The sequence below is a fragment of the Telopea speciosissima genome, chromosome 1, assembly GCF_018873765.1.
Source record: "Telopea speciosissima isolate NSW1024214 ecotype Mountain lineage chromosome 1, Tspe_v1, whole genome shotgun sequence".
NCBI lineage: Eukaryota > Viridiplantae > Streptophyta > Magnoliopsida > Proteales > Proteaceae > Telopea > Telopea speciosissima.
The window spans coordinates 12,343,118-12,358,118 of NC_057916.1; the positions used below are offsets into that span (position 1 = coordinate 12,343,118).

Consider the following 15,001-nt stretch of genomic DNA (forward strand, 5'->3'; position numbering starts at 1 on the left):
AAGAATTCAAATTGTATTTAAGTTGTAAATTTATTTTAAAGTCACAAATGATGTAATGCACACACACAAGCATGCATTCATTTAGATGGACCTTAGGAGGTTAAAATTAACCCCAATCCATGTGACCAAACTCAATTGGAATCACCCAAGTAAGTCCAACAAAGGACTTAACAAATTTCAGCAGAATTGGCTGATCCGGTATACCGGATCAGATGCAATCTCAGGAAAATGAATTCAGTAGGCTTCCGACGTCCGGCATACCGGATCACCTTTGCCTGGTTTACCCTGAATCAGCATGCCGAATCATGATCTAGCACACCGAATCATATTATGACCTTTAGAATTTAGCCGTTGGTCAACAGATATATTCTGTGATCCGGCATACCGAATTGGGAAACGGCATACCGGATCAGGTCTAACTTGTATCCAAATTTAGCAATGACTCATGGATGCTTTGAACACCTTTGCCTATAAATAGATAACCTCAATTGAGCTCAATTCAATCAATTAGAGCAAATCAAAGGCACCAAAAGACATTACTACAAGACTTGATCATTCGAAGTATTGAAGTGTGCATTCATTCATCCTCAAGCATTCATTTAAGCACATTCTCTCACAAGCTCCTTCACTTCACTTAGCATTAAGCTTCAAGTTGAAAGGTAGCATACACTACTAAGATTGAGGTAACTCTTTCTTTAGTACTCTTTATTTAAATGTTAGTTTGAGTCCTCTTGCTCGGAATCAAGAGTAGTTGTAAGAGTCCTTTTGCTCCTAATTAAGATTATTTATTTAGTGGAATTCTCTCTTTGAGAGGAGTGGATGTAGGCAAGTTTGGCCGAACCACTATAAATCTTGGTGTTATTTTTGCAATTTATTTGTCTTATATTGATATCATTTTTATTTCCGCGAAAGTTTATATTTTTCACTACGTTCACCTATTCACCCCCCTCTAGGTGAATTCACATTTGCTAATATCAAATGTGAATTCACCTAGGGGGGTGAATAGGTGATACTAGTGGATAATGATATCTTTTGCGGAATAGTGCTATAAATACAAATTAAAAAACAAATGCACAAATAACACAGATATATAGTGGTTCGCCCAAACTTGCCTACATCCACTCCTCTCAAATCTAGAGAGAATTCCACTAAAAAACAATGTTGAGGAGATCAAGAGGACTCTTACAAATATTGATTAAGAGCAAGAGGACTCAAACAAACAACTCTTGATTCCGAGCAAGAGGACTCAACCACAACTCTTGATTCTGAATAAGAGGACTCAGCCAATCATAAAAATAAAACTACCAAGTTAAAGAGTTACCTCAACCTTAGTAGAAGTGTGCTACCTTCCAACTTAAAGCTTTGAAGCTTTTGTTGAAGTGGAGGAGCTTGAGTGTGTGAGCTTGTATGCAATGAGTGCTTTGATCACTATGAATGCTCACTAATGACAGGAGAATGGAACTTTTGATTTTGTCTCTTTAGAGTGGATGCTAGTACTTTCTTGTCCTTACTTGTGGTACTTTTGAACTGAGAAAAGTACTCTTTTATAGCTAAGAGCACTTAGGAGAAGATTAAATCTGGGATTCAAAAGTCAGCACTGATTCGGTATGCCGGATCACACAAATCAAGAATTTGTACCGTTGATCCAATGGTCAAATTCCAATGATCCGGTATGTTGGATCAGGGTAAACTAGGCAAAGGTGATCCGGTATGCCGGATCCCAATCCGGCGCACGCCGGAAGCCTACTGAATTCATTTTCCTGAGATTGCATTTGATCCGGTGTGCCGTTTTATGATCCGGTATACCGGATCAGTCAATTCTGCTGAAATTTGTTAAGTCCTTTGTTGGACTTACTTAGGTGATTCCAAATGGGTTTGGTCACATGGATTGGGGTTAATTTTAACCTCCTAAAGTCCATCTAAATGAATGCATGCTTGTGTGTGTGCATTACATCATTTGTGACTTTAAAACAAATTTACAACTTAACTACAATTTGAATTCTTCAAGTCTTGAACTTCTCTTGAATGTCTTCAATGTGAGTTCTTCAAGTTTGTCTTGATCTTTGTTGCTTGGGCAATATGATCAATAGTCTCTTTGAATTGAGTGCCCCCCCTCACTTGGTGCCATAATCTATGTAAGAGTTCTAAGCATTTTCAACAAAGAGTTAGTGTTTATGATTTATTTGTTATCATCAAAACAATGGTATCATCTTTGATAGATGATGGAGTTTATGTATGAGGACTTTTCCTCAACAGGGTTAGATCTCTTGGGACTCTGTCATAGGCTTTTTCCAGGTCGATAAAGACAATATGGAAATCCTTCTTGCTATCTCTATATCTTTTCATAAGCCTCCTCAATAAGTAGATAGCTTCTGTCGTGGATCTACCTGGCATAAAGCCAAATTGGTTCATCAAGATATGAGTCTCTCTTCTCAAACGTGCTTCAATAACCTTCTCCCACAATTTCATAGTGTGACTCATTAGCTTTATGCTTCTATAGTTGTTGCAGCTTTGGATATCACCTTTATTAATATCAAAATTCGTGTTTAATATTTGCCCCTTTACAATCTTATATAAAAGACTCAAAAATAGACTCCTACACTAAAAAGGAAAGGCCTAACCCAATCCTTAACCTATTAGACTTAAACTGACTAGGAAACTGAAATAGACTCAAAATAGAGTCCTAATTTAACCCCACTAAACACTTAAAAGAAAACTACTAAAATCACTTATATTGAAACATTGGTTGAACCAGTTCAATTTATGAACTAAAACACCAAAATAAAATTAAGTATGGAACTAAAACAACTAATCCTGTATGCAACCTAATTACCCATATTTTAGGCCATAGAAGTGGCCTATTACATAGAAAAACCATGGGATCAAAGGCCCAATTTGTATATAACCCAATCCTAGACTTATTCCCATTAAAATAAGCCTATTTTGGTGATGAATCTGTGTCACTTGGTTTCTATGCTGACAACCAGAAAGTGATAGCCTACTTCAGGTTATAATTTGAGCTAGGGTGGCAATTTTTTTTGGGAAGTTTCAAACTGGTCATTGGCATAGAGATGGATCTCCATTTTGGGGTTGCGAGATCAAGGGGGTATCAGATTTGAGGAACTTAGCAGTCCCTTATTCAGGAGATCCTAGCACGCACACACTTACACACAGACACATGCCCACGCCATGTTCAAGAACAAAAGGTGGAGATTCCTATATAGACCTCTGTTTTTGAACTGCCAGATTGAAGGGTTTGTTGGGTATCAAATTTGGAGAAGTTGGCAGTCTTATATTTAGGGATCAAAATATGAATCTGTGTTCCTACTGTTCACATATCGAGGGGTTCAATGGTAAACGGTTGCGCTGCCAGCCATAAAAGACGCAGGTTTGAGTCTGAGGGTGGCACTTAGTGGAAATAATGCTGAAGGTGATGACCAACTCTAGTTCCACCCCCCTAATGAGACCCTGCGAAAGTGGGACTTGCGCCCGCTTACAGCCCCCTTTTTTTATCTGGTTGAAGTAGGGAAGTTATTATGGAATTTAACGTGGCATGGGATCAGGTGGTGCAGCTGAGGTTGAAAAGTTTTGTAGATACAATATTACTGATTAAGAGACAAGATCAAGCAGAGACCACATCTATTCTTGAATTTTGAGGGCAAGAATAGAATATGACAAGTGGAACAGCAGGATATTGTGAGGTTAGAGATATGTTTGTTAATTGGGCTAGAGCCATCTGAGTAGTATAGCCTATATTAATGGATTTGCCAAGGCTGAACTGCAATGAAAGGTGGTCGATGATAGAGTAGGGTTGACTAGAGTTTAAGAAATATAATAGAACAGAGAACAAGAAGAAAAAGTGCTGTTATGGGAATGTGAATGGTCCAGGAACAGTAACTGAGATTGTTAACTAGAAAAAACAAAGCACATGAAGAGGATAAAGAAAAAGAAACGATAGACTAGCAGAGGAGTATATGATAAAGAATTGATGAAGAAATAGAATTGAAGTAATGAAGAAAGATAGAATGATTCGACAGAAGAGAAGGGAAGACCACTAATCATGTACGGGTACAGCCCTCTTTATGAAAGACAAAATTGACTCACTTTAGGGCTCCTAAATCAAGTAGACAATTGCCCCTTTTTGTTACCTATAATATGAAAATCAACTCCTAATGTGAATCTAGTTACAATATAACAACTTCCATGAGTGCTTAATCTCTTTCCTGATCAAATAAAACTACTACTAACTAGAGATAAACTTGAAATAGAAATCCTAGTCTTATTAGACTTGCTAATAGAGAGTCCCGTCACAGATCCTATCAGTAGAGTGGTCATAATTTTCCCAATATAACTTGGAAGTACAATATGTTAGTCTCATTGAATGGGTAAGTAGATGACCTTGCAAATGGAACCAACATCACTGTAAAGTGAAAACAATGAAGTTTTGACACCCAAAATTGAGTCCAAAGAACCAGAATGATGGAAATATCTGATTTCCTGTAATAGAATGTTCCCAAACGTTAAAACTGATCCAATGATTCGAAACAATAGGAATTAAACTCATGGCCAAGTAGCTAACTTACCATGATAAAGAAAGGTAACACTAACACTCTCCTATTTACAATCTAGCTACAATAAAGAAAGGCAACACTAGCACTAGCACTAGCACTAACAGAATTAAACTCACACTCAACTTACCACAATAGGGACACTCCCTGTATTGTGATCAACACCCAACACAACTAAAACAGAATTACATTCTTGCATCACATCTCAGTCCCTAATTTTAGAATTATTAAATGCCCTTCTTGAGCAAATTTTTCGTTCAATGAGATGTCTCTGCTATCTTGCAAAATGGGAGTTGTGTACCCCAGGATATGTTTCGGTAGTAGATCCTTTTTTATCTGAATTGAAGGGCTGTGATGGATTTGAGTCGGATTATCCTCCGTTAAAACAGAACACCTGATCTGATTTGATCTTTTCTACCAAAACCTGATTCGAGTACAATAAGAGTATCGGATATTTGATCGTCCAATTCGATTAGTTAAGCTCGAGATTTTGCTTTCTCTGATTCCTCATGTGATTGACCTTGCCAGGTGATCTCTTAAGTTTGGCGGGCTTGCCATGGCCATCATGCTATTCTGGAAGTTGTCCAGAGACTCCACATCATTCGCAGTGTATATCATCTTCTGAATCTATCCATCCCCCACCAAAACCAAAAACCCAGAAACCCTAAAATTTCTCAAGCTGGAGCCCCTATTGGGCTAAAATTAAGGTCAAGAATTGTAGAAGCAACATAGAATAGCGATGGAGAGGATTGATTTGAGAAGGAATCGATGGTTTTGATAGGGATAGAACAATATCAATATATTAGGAGGCTTTGGTTTTCCTCAGTTTTGGTTTAGTTTTCCTTCTTTTCCCTGAAAATAGGAATGAAATGCCCTGGTATTCAGGTAGTATGGTGGATCTTTTCTTTATTCTAAAGCCTGCTGTTCATAGAGTTGAGACAAAAGCACTTCAAGTTGCATGTTTAATGGCAAGAAGTCTCAACCTCAAAGTTGTATATCTTTTTGACAAGGCATTGATGGTAAGAAAATCTCCCGCCCTTGGTGTTTCCAAACCTCACTGGCTTGTCAGCTGTCCCTCCGTATTTTCTAAAATCTCATTGGCAGTAAGTATATCCAGATTCGATCTGTTTACATACTCGATCATTCCTCAAAGAATCTGTTTGGGTTGGACACTTAATGGTAAGTCCTTATTGAACTGAATTTGGACTAATCTGAATCAATATCTGGTCCATCAACAGCTCTGCTGTACTGTGTTGTTACTTTGGCATGATGCTGTTAAGGCCAATGAACTTTGACGGTTGTGCTAGCTCAACACCCTAAAACAAATGGATTTCCTTTCGTAATATCAGAATGTATTCTGGAAACTTTAAACTTCCAAGTTCTTGGAAGTCCATGAACTGTTGTCTTGGATGATGCCACTAATGCACTGATAAGACAGTTTATTATCTTGTTTTTATCTAGTTAATTTCTTGCCTTTCAACTATCAGATGCATTACTGTTTTGTTTTCTTTGGGCCTAACATTGGATCTTCTGTGGTTTCTGCGTACATATGCTTCATGTTGGAATTAAGTTTTCTGAACCCATTAAGTCTTCCTTCGAAATTCATTTTGGGGAAAAATATCCTGGCTCTTAATGTTAAACTTTACCTTTACAGGGTGCTGCTCTGGAACCACTTAATATGGCATCGAAGGTAGTGCCTGAGACTTCTGCACCCAGTCAATCTCCTCCTATCAAGGTATCTTCAATTTCCACCACCAATGAAAATAAGGGAGTTAGTGTTACCAGATCTCATGAGGTTCCTGGAAAATCCAGTACAGATGGGACAACTTCAGCTGTTGGCAAGAGTGGAAGTCTGTCTCTTGATGCTTTAGCAAAAGCTAAGAGAGCTTTACAGATGCAAAAGGAGTTGTCAGAAAAGCTGAGAAAGATTCCATTGGTAAGTTCAGCAATAAATATTTTTCTAATATTTCAATTTCATAATAAAATTTTATTACTTTCCACCCTTCCAAAAAAAAAGAAATTTATTTTACCTTGTAATTTGGTTTTGTCTTTCTCTCTCTATCCCTTCTTATGGTTTTTGTGGAACTCTCTGCTCCGTTCTGTAATCCGAATAACCATGTCTTCTTTTGTTTGTCTAGTTGAATAAAGGTGCAAGCTCAGATGGTAGCCTACAGCTTGGTGGATCAACAAACAAGAAGGAACCTAAAGCTCTCTTATCAAGTGCAGCAAGGGACCCAGGATCTATCCCGCCTACTACTGATACAATAGCTTCCACTTCACAGGCAAAATCAAGCATAACAAATGCGTTCACTGCTGCTACGGCTTCTGTGAAGCCGCCCATCACTGGCGCGACTGCTGTTCCTGGGCTTACAACCATACCTAACATTGAAGCTGTAAAACGAGCACAAGAACTTGCTGCAAAGATGGGATTTCACCAGGATCCAGAATTTGCTCCTCTTATAAACATGTTCCCAGGGCACACTGCAACAGATGTTGCTGTCCAGCAGAAGCCATCCAAAGCCCCTGTTCTCCGTTTGGATGCACTTGGTAGAGAAATCGATGAACATGGAAATGTAATCAATATGCCTAAACTCACAAATCTCAGTACATTAAAGGTTTGTGCGTTCCTTTTCCTGCTTTTTCAGTTGCTTTCTCTTATTTATACTCGTGGTACTTCTATTCAAAATCCTGTTCTTTACTGTTCTTGCTAATTTCATACTTATGTAAATTCTTCAGGTAAACATCAACAAACAGAAAAAAGAAGCTTTCCAAATTCTTAAACCTGAGCTGGATGTTGATCCAGAATCAAACCCTCATTTTGACCCTGGAATGGGCATCAATAAAACCAAGCTGTTGAGGCCTAAGAGGATGAATTTCCAGTTTGTGGAGGAAGGCAAATGGTCGAAGGATGCAGAAATAATTAGATTCAAGGTATTGAATGTCCCAGTTTGCAAATTTGGCTTCTTGTCCTTGATCTTTCTTTAGGTCAAGAAACTCTGTGCCTGCCTTATTTGGTCTTATTATAATTGGTTTTTAGAGCCAATTTGGAGAAGCGCAAGCTAAAGAGTTGAAGACAAAACAAGCACAGCTGGCAAAGGCAAAGGCAGAGCCTGATATCAATCCAAATTTGATAGAGGTATCAGAGAGAGTTGTCAACAAGGAAAAACCAAAGGACCCAATCCCTGAAACTGAGTGGTGGTAAGTTGTTCTACCCATTTAATGGCATGATATGTATTTGTTTCCTTTAAACAAGGTATTTCTTGCTATGTATTGGTCCATGTATTTTAGAACAACCAATATTGAAGACCATTGCAAAAAAATTTCATTCGACTGTGACATGTTACTTTCACTAGTCTAATCCTGTGCACTGAATTAACCAGGGACATACCACTTTTGCTTTCTGGAAACTATGGCAACTTAAGTGAAGGCAGCATCAGCGAAGACAAACTTAAAATGGATAAGATTACAATTTATGTGGAACATCCTCTTCCTATTGAACCCCCAGCAGAACCTGCTCCACCACCCCCACAGCCCCTGAAGCTTACAAAGAAGGAGCAGAAGAAATTGCGCACGCAGAGGCGCTTAGCGAAGGAAAAAGATAGACAGGAGATGATAAGGCAAGGTCTGTTAGAACCTCCAAAGCCCAAAGTGAAGATGAGCAATCTCATGAAAGTCCTTGGTTCAGAAGCAACTCAAGATCCCACCAGGCTTGAAATGGAGATACGAAGTGCAGCTGCAGAGCGTGAACAAGCCCATGTTGACAGGAACATTGCACGGAAGCTCACACCGTCAGAGCGCCGTGAGAAGAAAGAGCGGAAGCTCTTTGAGGATCCAAATACTCTGGAGACCCTTGTGTCAGTGTATCGGATCAACGACCTGTCACACCCACAGACCCGCTTTAAGGTTGATGTCAATGCCCAAGAGAACCGTCTGACAGGCTGTGCTGTCATATCAGATGGCATTAGTGTGGTGGCCGTGGAAGGTGGCAGTAAGCCCATCAAGAGATATGGGAAGTTGATGCTCAGGCGTATTAATTGGGCTGCGTCTGTGGGGAATGAAGAAGATGATGATGAAAACGAAGACAAACCTGACAACAAGTGTGTGTTAGTGTGGCAGGGCAGTGCTGCTAAACCATGCTTCAACAGGTTTCTTGTTCACCAGTGCAGGACTGAAGCTGCCGCAAGGAAAGTGTTCTCTGATGCTGGGGTTGGTCACTATTGGGATCTGGCCATTAACCATACGGACGAGTAAGTATACATGGAGAAATGGATGATGGGGTTTTGGGAATCAGAAATTAGAACATGTTTTGGATAGTAAGTGCTTCTTATTAAAAGGGCGCCCCTCCTTAATGTTTCTCGGATCTGTATGGCATATTTGGACAGAACATATTGCATTGCTTAATTAAATTCATCATTCACCCCAATGTAGCCAATCCCATTTAGTTGGGATAAGGTTAAGTTGTTGTACTGTTTTCCTTTTAGTTGGGACTTGGGACAAGGTTAAGTTGTTGTGTTGTTTGTGTTCATCCCAATGGCATGCTCTCAAAATAAGGGAAAAAAGAACCTGTCCGAAGTGTTGCCCCTGTGCCCCGGCCAATAGGAGAGTCCATGTGGACATTGATCAGGAGGGCATGGTCGTCATTTGATTGCCCGTGTTTGGGTGTAGTGGCCACACTCTCTCATTGAGAACGCTCACCTTTAAAATAAATGTTAGGGAAGAATCTCTTTGCAAGTTGCGTAGCTTTCGCCTATTTATATGCTTTTTGTTTTTATTAATTCTTTTAAAGAGAAAAAATAATGGAAAAATTTCTGTGAAGGGGCATGCAACTGTATGCTACCTAGCTTGTTTACAGTACCCTCTCCCCAAATGTTGATAGCGTTAGAATCTCATTCAGTTTGTTCAGGTCCTTAATGCTCTCATACATGCGTGAAGAGTTCTCTCGGCTTAATGCCTAAAGGTTTTGGATTGAACCTTTCAACATAACTTTTACTTGTCGTACAATGTCATAACCAAAAAGAAAACAAGGCTACGAAATCTACAAACCACTTCCCTCTCACATATGGGTTATAAATTTTATTTTTTGAAGCCAATGTGTATCATGGAGGGGATTCTATAGAGCTGCATAAGCTTTCCTATTCATGGTTATATTATTTTCTTATGCAATACATGAAATTTAGCATCTTGACTATAGGTTAGGAGCTTTTTTTTTTTTTTTTTTTTTTTTTAAATTTTTATGCAAAAGAACTTTATCAACATTGTCTTCAACATTTTATATTTTGGGGTGAATATCCTAACCATTTTAGCAGCTCTAGTGCTAGTGGCCAATGAAAACAAGGGCTTATCAGATTTTGATTATTGAATCCCTGGGCTCATCCCAATACCACCTTTACCATTATGACCAATCTGATCTAAATCCCTAAATGTATAGTCCATCCCCTCTCACAATTCTTAGTCTTTTTTTTTTTTTTTGATGAAACACAATTCTTAGTCTTCGTTTCTTGTAGATTATGCCATTTTACATGGTCAAATAGGGGTGAGAGTTAATGATAATATTCACCATTCTCGGGACCATTTCACATGATCAAATCAGTGAATCACCCATGCATGACAACTTAATCCTTACAACCATATCTCATATCTTGATACCAACCCAACCTCAAGTGTATCATTTACCTTGTTCTTGATTCTGCCTCTTATGTAAGGAGGAAGATTACCATTTCACCTCAGAAAAGGTATAAGAGGTAGAGAAAAGAACTCCTCAATGGGGTGGTTGTTTTAAAAATTTTCTCTCCTATTCTAACCATGTGGGTCTCGTGTGAATGATCTTGTTCTTTGTACCACCATTGGTATGGTATATAATTTCCTCCTCACATGTTGTTGGGAACCCTTGCCTAAAGTGGTAGTTTAGTAATCAAATTTAGGGAAAAAAAACATAGGGTGTGTGAATTGATCAAAACAACCATAAAAGGCAGAAATCCCATCTGTGTTTATGCTTCTGCACATGCTTCTATTGGTCCTTGCACTAGCATAGCGGCCACACTGTTTTTCGGTGAACCCTCTCCCTCAAATTTATCCTACCCCAAATATTCCTTGATTTGATCAAGGGTAATGTAATCACAACCATATCTTTAAATAATGGAAGGATTGTCAAGTTTTATGATTATGGTTTTTCACTTTTTTTTTTGTCCTTTCTTTCTGGTTGCCTTCAGACCATGACTGAATGGTATTGCAATCCCATCATTCTCAATGGCTGACAAATTAAAAAGCAATGAAGCCAAGGAGACTTACATTATAAGTTACATAAGCTAATCATATTATCAGTTTTTTTTTTCCTTCTTTTTTTAAGGGATATGTTTCTTGTGCTGCTTGTTTGAAACAATTTTTGGTTAGTATACCTATATTTAGCACGTGGCATGTTAGACGAGACTGAAATTTTGTAGATAGATAGATATCCTTCTTACCGACATTTAAGTTTCAGGCAAATGAAGTTTGTCAAAACAAAGGACAACTGCCCAACATAGTTGGTGAAGCTGTGGTGCACTAAGCCCATGCTCATCAGGAGGTCTCGCGTTTGAATTCCCCCACCCTATAGAGTAGGTGCAAATGACAAAACCAAGCATTGAAAATTTTCTTCCGCATTGCACAGATGGAATCCTCTCTTGGATTCCATTATGCAACATCCAACGTACAAGAACCTGAACCATTCTCCAATGCTGTAAATTCCACCGCTCTCTCTCTCTTTAAGACATAAAATGATCTTTCTATTCCTATGTACCAAACCATTTCGTTGCTCCTCATTGGTGTGCTTTCTATGCTGCTTGCTCAAGAGAGAGTTCTTTGAGCGAACGACATAGAGGAGTGTAACAATGAGGTGCAAATAAATGGTTTCATATATAGGACGACAATGAGGTTGATTTCATGTAAGAAAAAAAGGGAGATAGAAAGTGCTAGATCATCCTCCCATAGCGGTTCAAAGAACCCTTTCCCATAAGGCAAAGGATTGCTGTCTGGTCATGTAACGCCTACACCAATGTAGGGGCCAATGAGAACACATGCAAAGACATCAAGGTAGATGTGATTTTTGATTTCATGAAAGATAGGGTGGTACTTTCACATACTCCTTTGTTTTGACGCGGGAACCATGCGACCAGGTGGCATTTTCCCCCCTTAATAATTTTCTCTTTGCACACCATCTTCCCTTATCTGTAGATTATAAATAGATTGAGTATATAAGAACAATCTGCCTCCTCTTCTTAGATAGAATAGAATATTAAAAGCAAGCCCCTTTTTTTTTTTTAGGAAAGAAAGCAAGCCAACTTCACTGGACTCGTGTACAATTAAAGAACCAAACATTAAAAAAATAAATAAAGGGGGGAAAGTTTTCATAAATAAATAAGTAAAACTAGTTAGGTAATAGATACCCATCACCACATACAATACAGTCATCCCTTCTTTTTTTTTGGGTGCGAGACCCACGAGTGGTTCAGGATCAGGCTCCGGTCCGGATTAGTCTGTATCGAATCGGTATTGATCTGTATCAACCCAGATTGGTTCGGTCAGCCTGTGAAATTTTTTATGATTTGATCCAGATCGGTATCCAATCTAGGGACCGCAATACCAATCCCCAATATAAGATTGGCCAGGAATCAGTTGTCAATACCGATACGGATGAGCCGATCCATTAATGTTTCTTAGAACCATGCCTCCCACCAATAACCCATGTTTGACCCATCCCATTTTGGACTGAACAGTGGAGTCTGGACTTCTTTTTATAAGCCTCTGTTTATGACATAGATCTTCTACGGCGCTGCGCTGTCCTGTCTATGTTGCACAGACACAGGGCTGTATGCAATGACTACCTTACCCCCGCTCGGGCAGGGGTAAGGTGGTCAATTTGTGCCACCTTGTGTCTGTGCAGCATGGCAGGACGGGTAGCCCACGTCGTAGAAGATTTGGATCACTGTTATAATCCAGTGGTTAGGGCAATCCGGATCCTCTCCAACGTCATTGAAGAGGATTCCTCTCCAATAACGCTCTCCTAAGGCCACGTTTCATAGCCATTCATGGAGACTTAACTCCGTTTCCTCATTCTTTTGTCTTCTTTTCTATTTTTCTTTTTCCTCTTTCCCTCCTTTTAACGAATCCATAAAATGTGATTGAAGAGGAAATAGGTAATTAAATCCAGAATCTAATCTCAAATCTCTCTCTCTCTCTCTTAAGTCCAGAATCTCATCTCAAATCTAAATCTCTCTCTCTTTCTCCTTATGTGAAACAATCTTCTGATGAACACTATTGATTGGGTATCGATCACCTGTAAAACCAATACGATATCGATATGACATCGACACTGATCGGTTGTATCAGATAAGTTTACCCCCTCATTTTCTTTAAAAAAAAATAGGTTTTTTTAATACTATACCCTTTGTTTGTATCATTTCACCAATACGGTATCGACACAATATCAAGATCATAGTTTGAAGAATCAGTATCGAATCGGCTGATTCGCAATAGTATCAATTGAGACCACTATCAATATTTTGCAGATCCAATCTCGATGGACCAGTACAGACAAGGGTAAAATTTTAAATTAAATTAAAAAATCTATTTTTTTTTAAGGAAACAGGGGTGAACCTAACCGATCTGGATCGATAGAGACCGTTATCGATCACTAGAACCCATGGTTTTACTGCATGGTATTGGATCAGGTATCAATCACTTGCAAAACCAATATGATACCGCTACGATAACAACAAGGATTGGCCGTATTTGACAAAATTACCCCTGATCTCCTTTAAAAAAAAGATATTTGACTATTTTACCCCTTGTTCGTAACGTATCACCGATATAATATGGGCACAATATCAAGATCGGCCACAACCAAAACCTATACATATTGCTTCGATACGAGTGATATGATATTGATGCCTCATGATGCGATAATACCTCAGCCCATGAACTGAGTTGCAGGATTGTTTCGCATAAGACGAGAGAGAGAGAGAGAGAGAGAGAGAGATTTGAGATTAGATTTAATTACTTATTTCCTTTTCAATCATGTTTTATGGATTCTTATAAAAGAGGGAGAAGAAAAAGAAAAATAGAAAATAAGAAAAAAAAAATGAGAAAACTAGAAATAAATCAGCGTGAAAGGATATGAAACGTAGGATCCCGACTAATCGACACAGTAGTGGGATCCTACACGCTATGACCAATATTATCCATAATGAATGAATGACCCCGTCACCCCCTCACAAGCACGCACCAATTGATGAACATAACCGCAGCCCTCCATGATTATGTAGCCAAACCATGTTCAGACTAATGGGATTTGGGGCCAGGGCACGATCAAAAGGACAAAACCTGCAGGCCAAGCTTTAGTTCTTCTGGATCACTTTATTTTGCTTCCTTACCCAGAATTCACAAACATTACTTACAACAACAACAATAACAATAAGACCCACTAAGCCAGAACATCTAATTTAATCATTCTTCCCTGTAATCCCATCAGTTCCAGATACCCCACTTCCCTTAAAAAAACAAAAAAAAAAACCCATTAAGCAAAGACTGAAACTATTAAGTAATTACAAGTTACAACCCATTATGGGCATCTACCTGTTCTGCTAAATTTTCAACGAAGAACACAGAGAAGGAGACTAGAGACACCCAAAACCCAACTCTGATTGAAGATATAATCAAAAATCAAATTAGAAGAAAGATAAACAAAACAAAACAAAAGGTAACTAAGAACAGAGGAGCAGGGAGTGAATCCGAGTGACTCTGTCAAAACTCCCGATGATCCGCCACATCCACGGTTGTGGTGCACGACAGTAACCTGCGAAATATCTTGAAAAGTGCAGCACAGGACATCTCCTTCACCTTCCTCATTACCACACACTTCTTCTCACTTCCTCCTTTCCTTTTCTTCTTCTTCTTCTTCTTATTCTTTTGAGTCACTCTGTCTTTCACACCCCCAAAGCATTTGACAGTCTTCTCAGGCATCGTTTCCTTCCTTGAGAAGGTATAGCTCCTCAGGTACATCTGCCTACACGAAATACTATCCACCACTCTTGGGTGTTGGCCCACTCCCCTGTTAATGCTGTTGCTCCCATTTGAGTTTGAGCTCACCGATCTCACGAACTCTGCATCTGATTCTGGCCATTTGTACAGATTCTTGTACGTCGCCCGCACGGGGACGCGAGCGTCATTAACGCAGCTCGATATGCAGACGGAATTCATTCCTTCTTTCTTGGCCTTTGACGAGTGGGTCTGGAATATAAGGGATTTTATTGTAATGGGGGGTTTCTGTTTCTGGAGATATAAATTCTCTGAAACGAGAGTCTTAGATTGCAAGAAAAGATTGTGATGATCGATAGACAGGAAGAGAAAACGGAAAAAGAAAGAGTAAAGCACTTTCTTTCTTTATTAGTGCGTCATTT

General features: G+C 39.0%; 2 protein-coding genes across 5 annotated transcripts in view; one reads left to right on the plus strand and one right to left on the minus strand.

The window, feature by feature from the left end:
* Positions 1–8,988, plus strand: part of LOC122668723 (protein RDM16-like) — a 32,223-nt gene extending 23,235 nt beyond the window's left edge. For 2 of the 4 annotated variants that reach the window (XM_043865262.1, XM_043865269.1), the window contains 5 exons: positions 6,223–6,504; positions 6,707–7,183; positions 7,305–7,499; positions 7,606–7,766; positions 7,949–8,988. In XM_043865262.1, the coding sequence (XP_043721197.1) occupies positions 6,223–6,504; positions 6,707–7,183; positions 7,305–7,499; positions 7,606–7,766; positions 7,949–8,819 (1,986 nt within the window). In that variant the 3' untranslated portion in view covers positions 8,820–8,988. Of the gene's footprint in view, positions 1–6,222; positions 6,505–6,706; positions 7,184–7,304; positions 7,500–7,605; positions 7,767–7,948 lie in introns of those variants that run through there. The other 2 variants (XM_043865273.1, XM_043865276.1) reach the window with 2 other exon arrangements.
* A 5,151-nt stretch (positions 8,989–14,139) lies between these two features.
* On the minus strand, positions 14,140–15,001 carry LOC122668750. Its single transcript, XM_043865286.1, has one exon. It carries the CDS (start codon positions 14,799–14,801, stop codon positions 14,346–14,348), a length of 456 nt encoding a protein of 151 aa, XP_043721221.1. The 5' UTR covers positions 14,802–15,001; the 3' UTR covers positions 14,140–14,345.

Excerpts from the sequence above, each read along its gene's own strand:
- LOC122668750 (XM_043865286.1), bottom strand. The coding sequence starts at position 14,801 with ATGAATTCCGTCTGCATATCGAGCTGCGTTAATGACGCTCGCGTCCCC.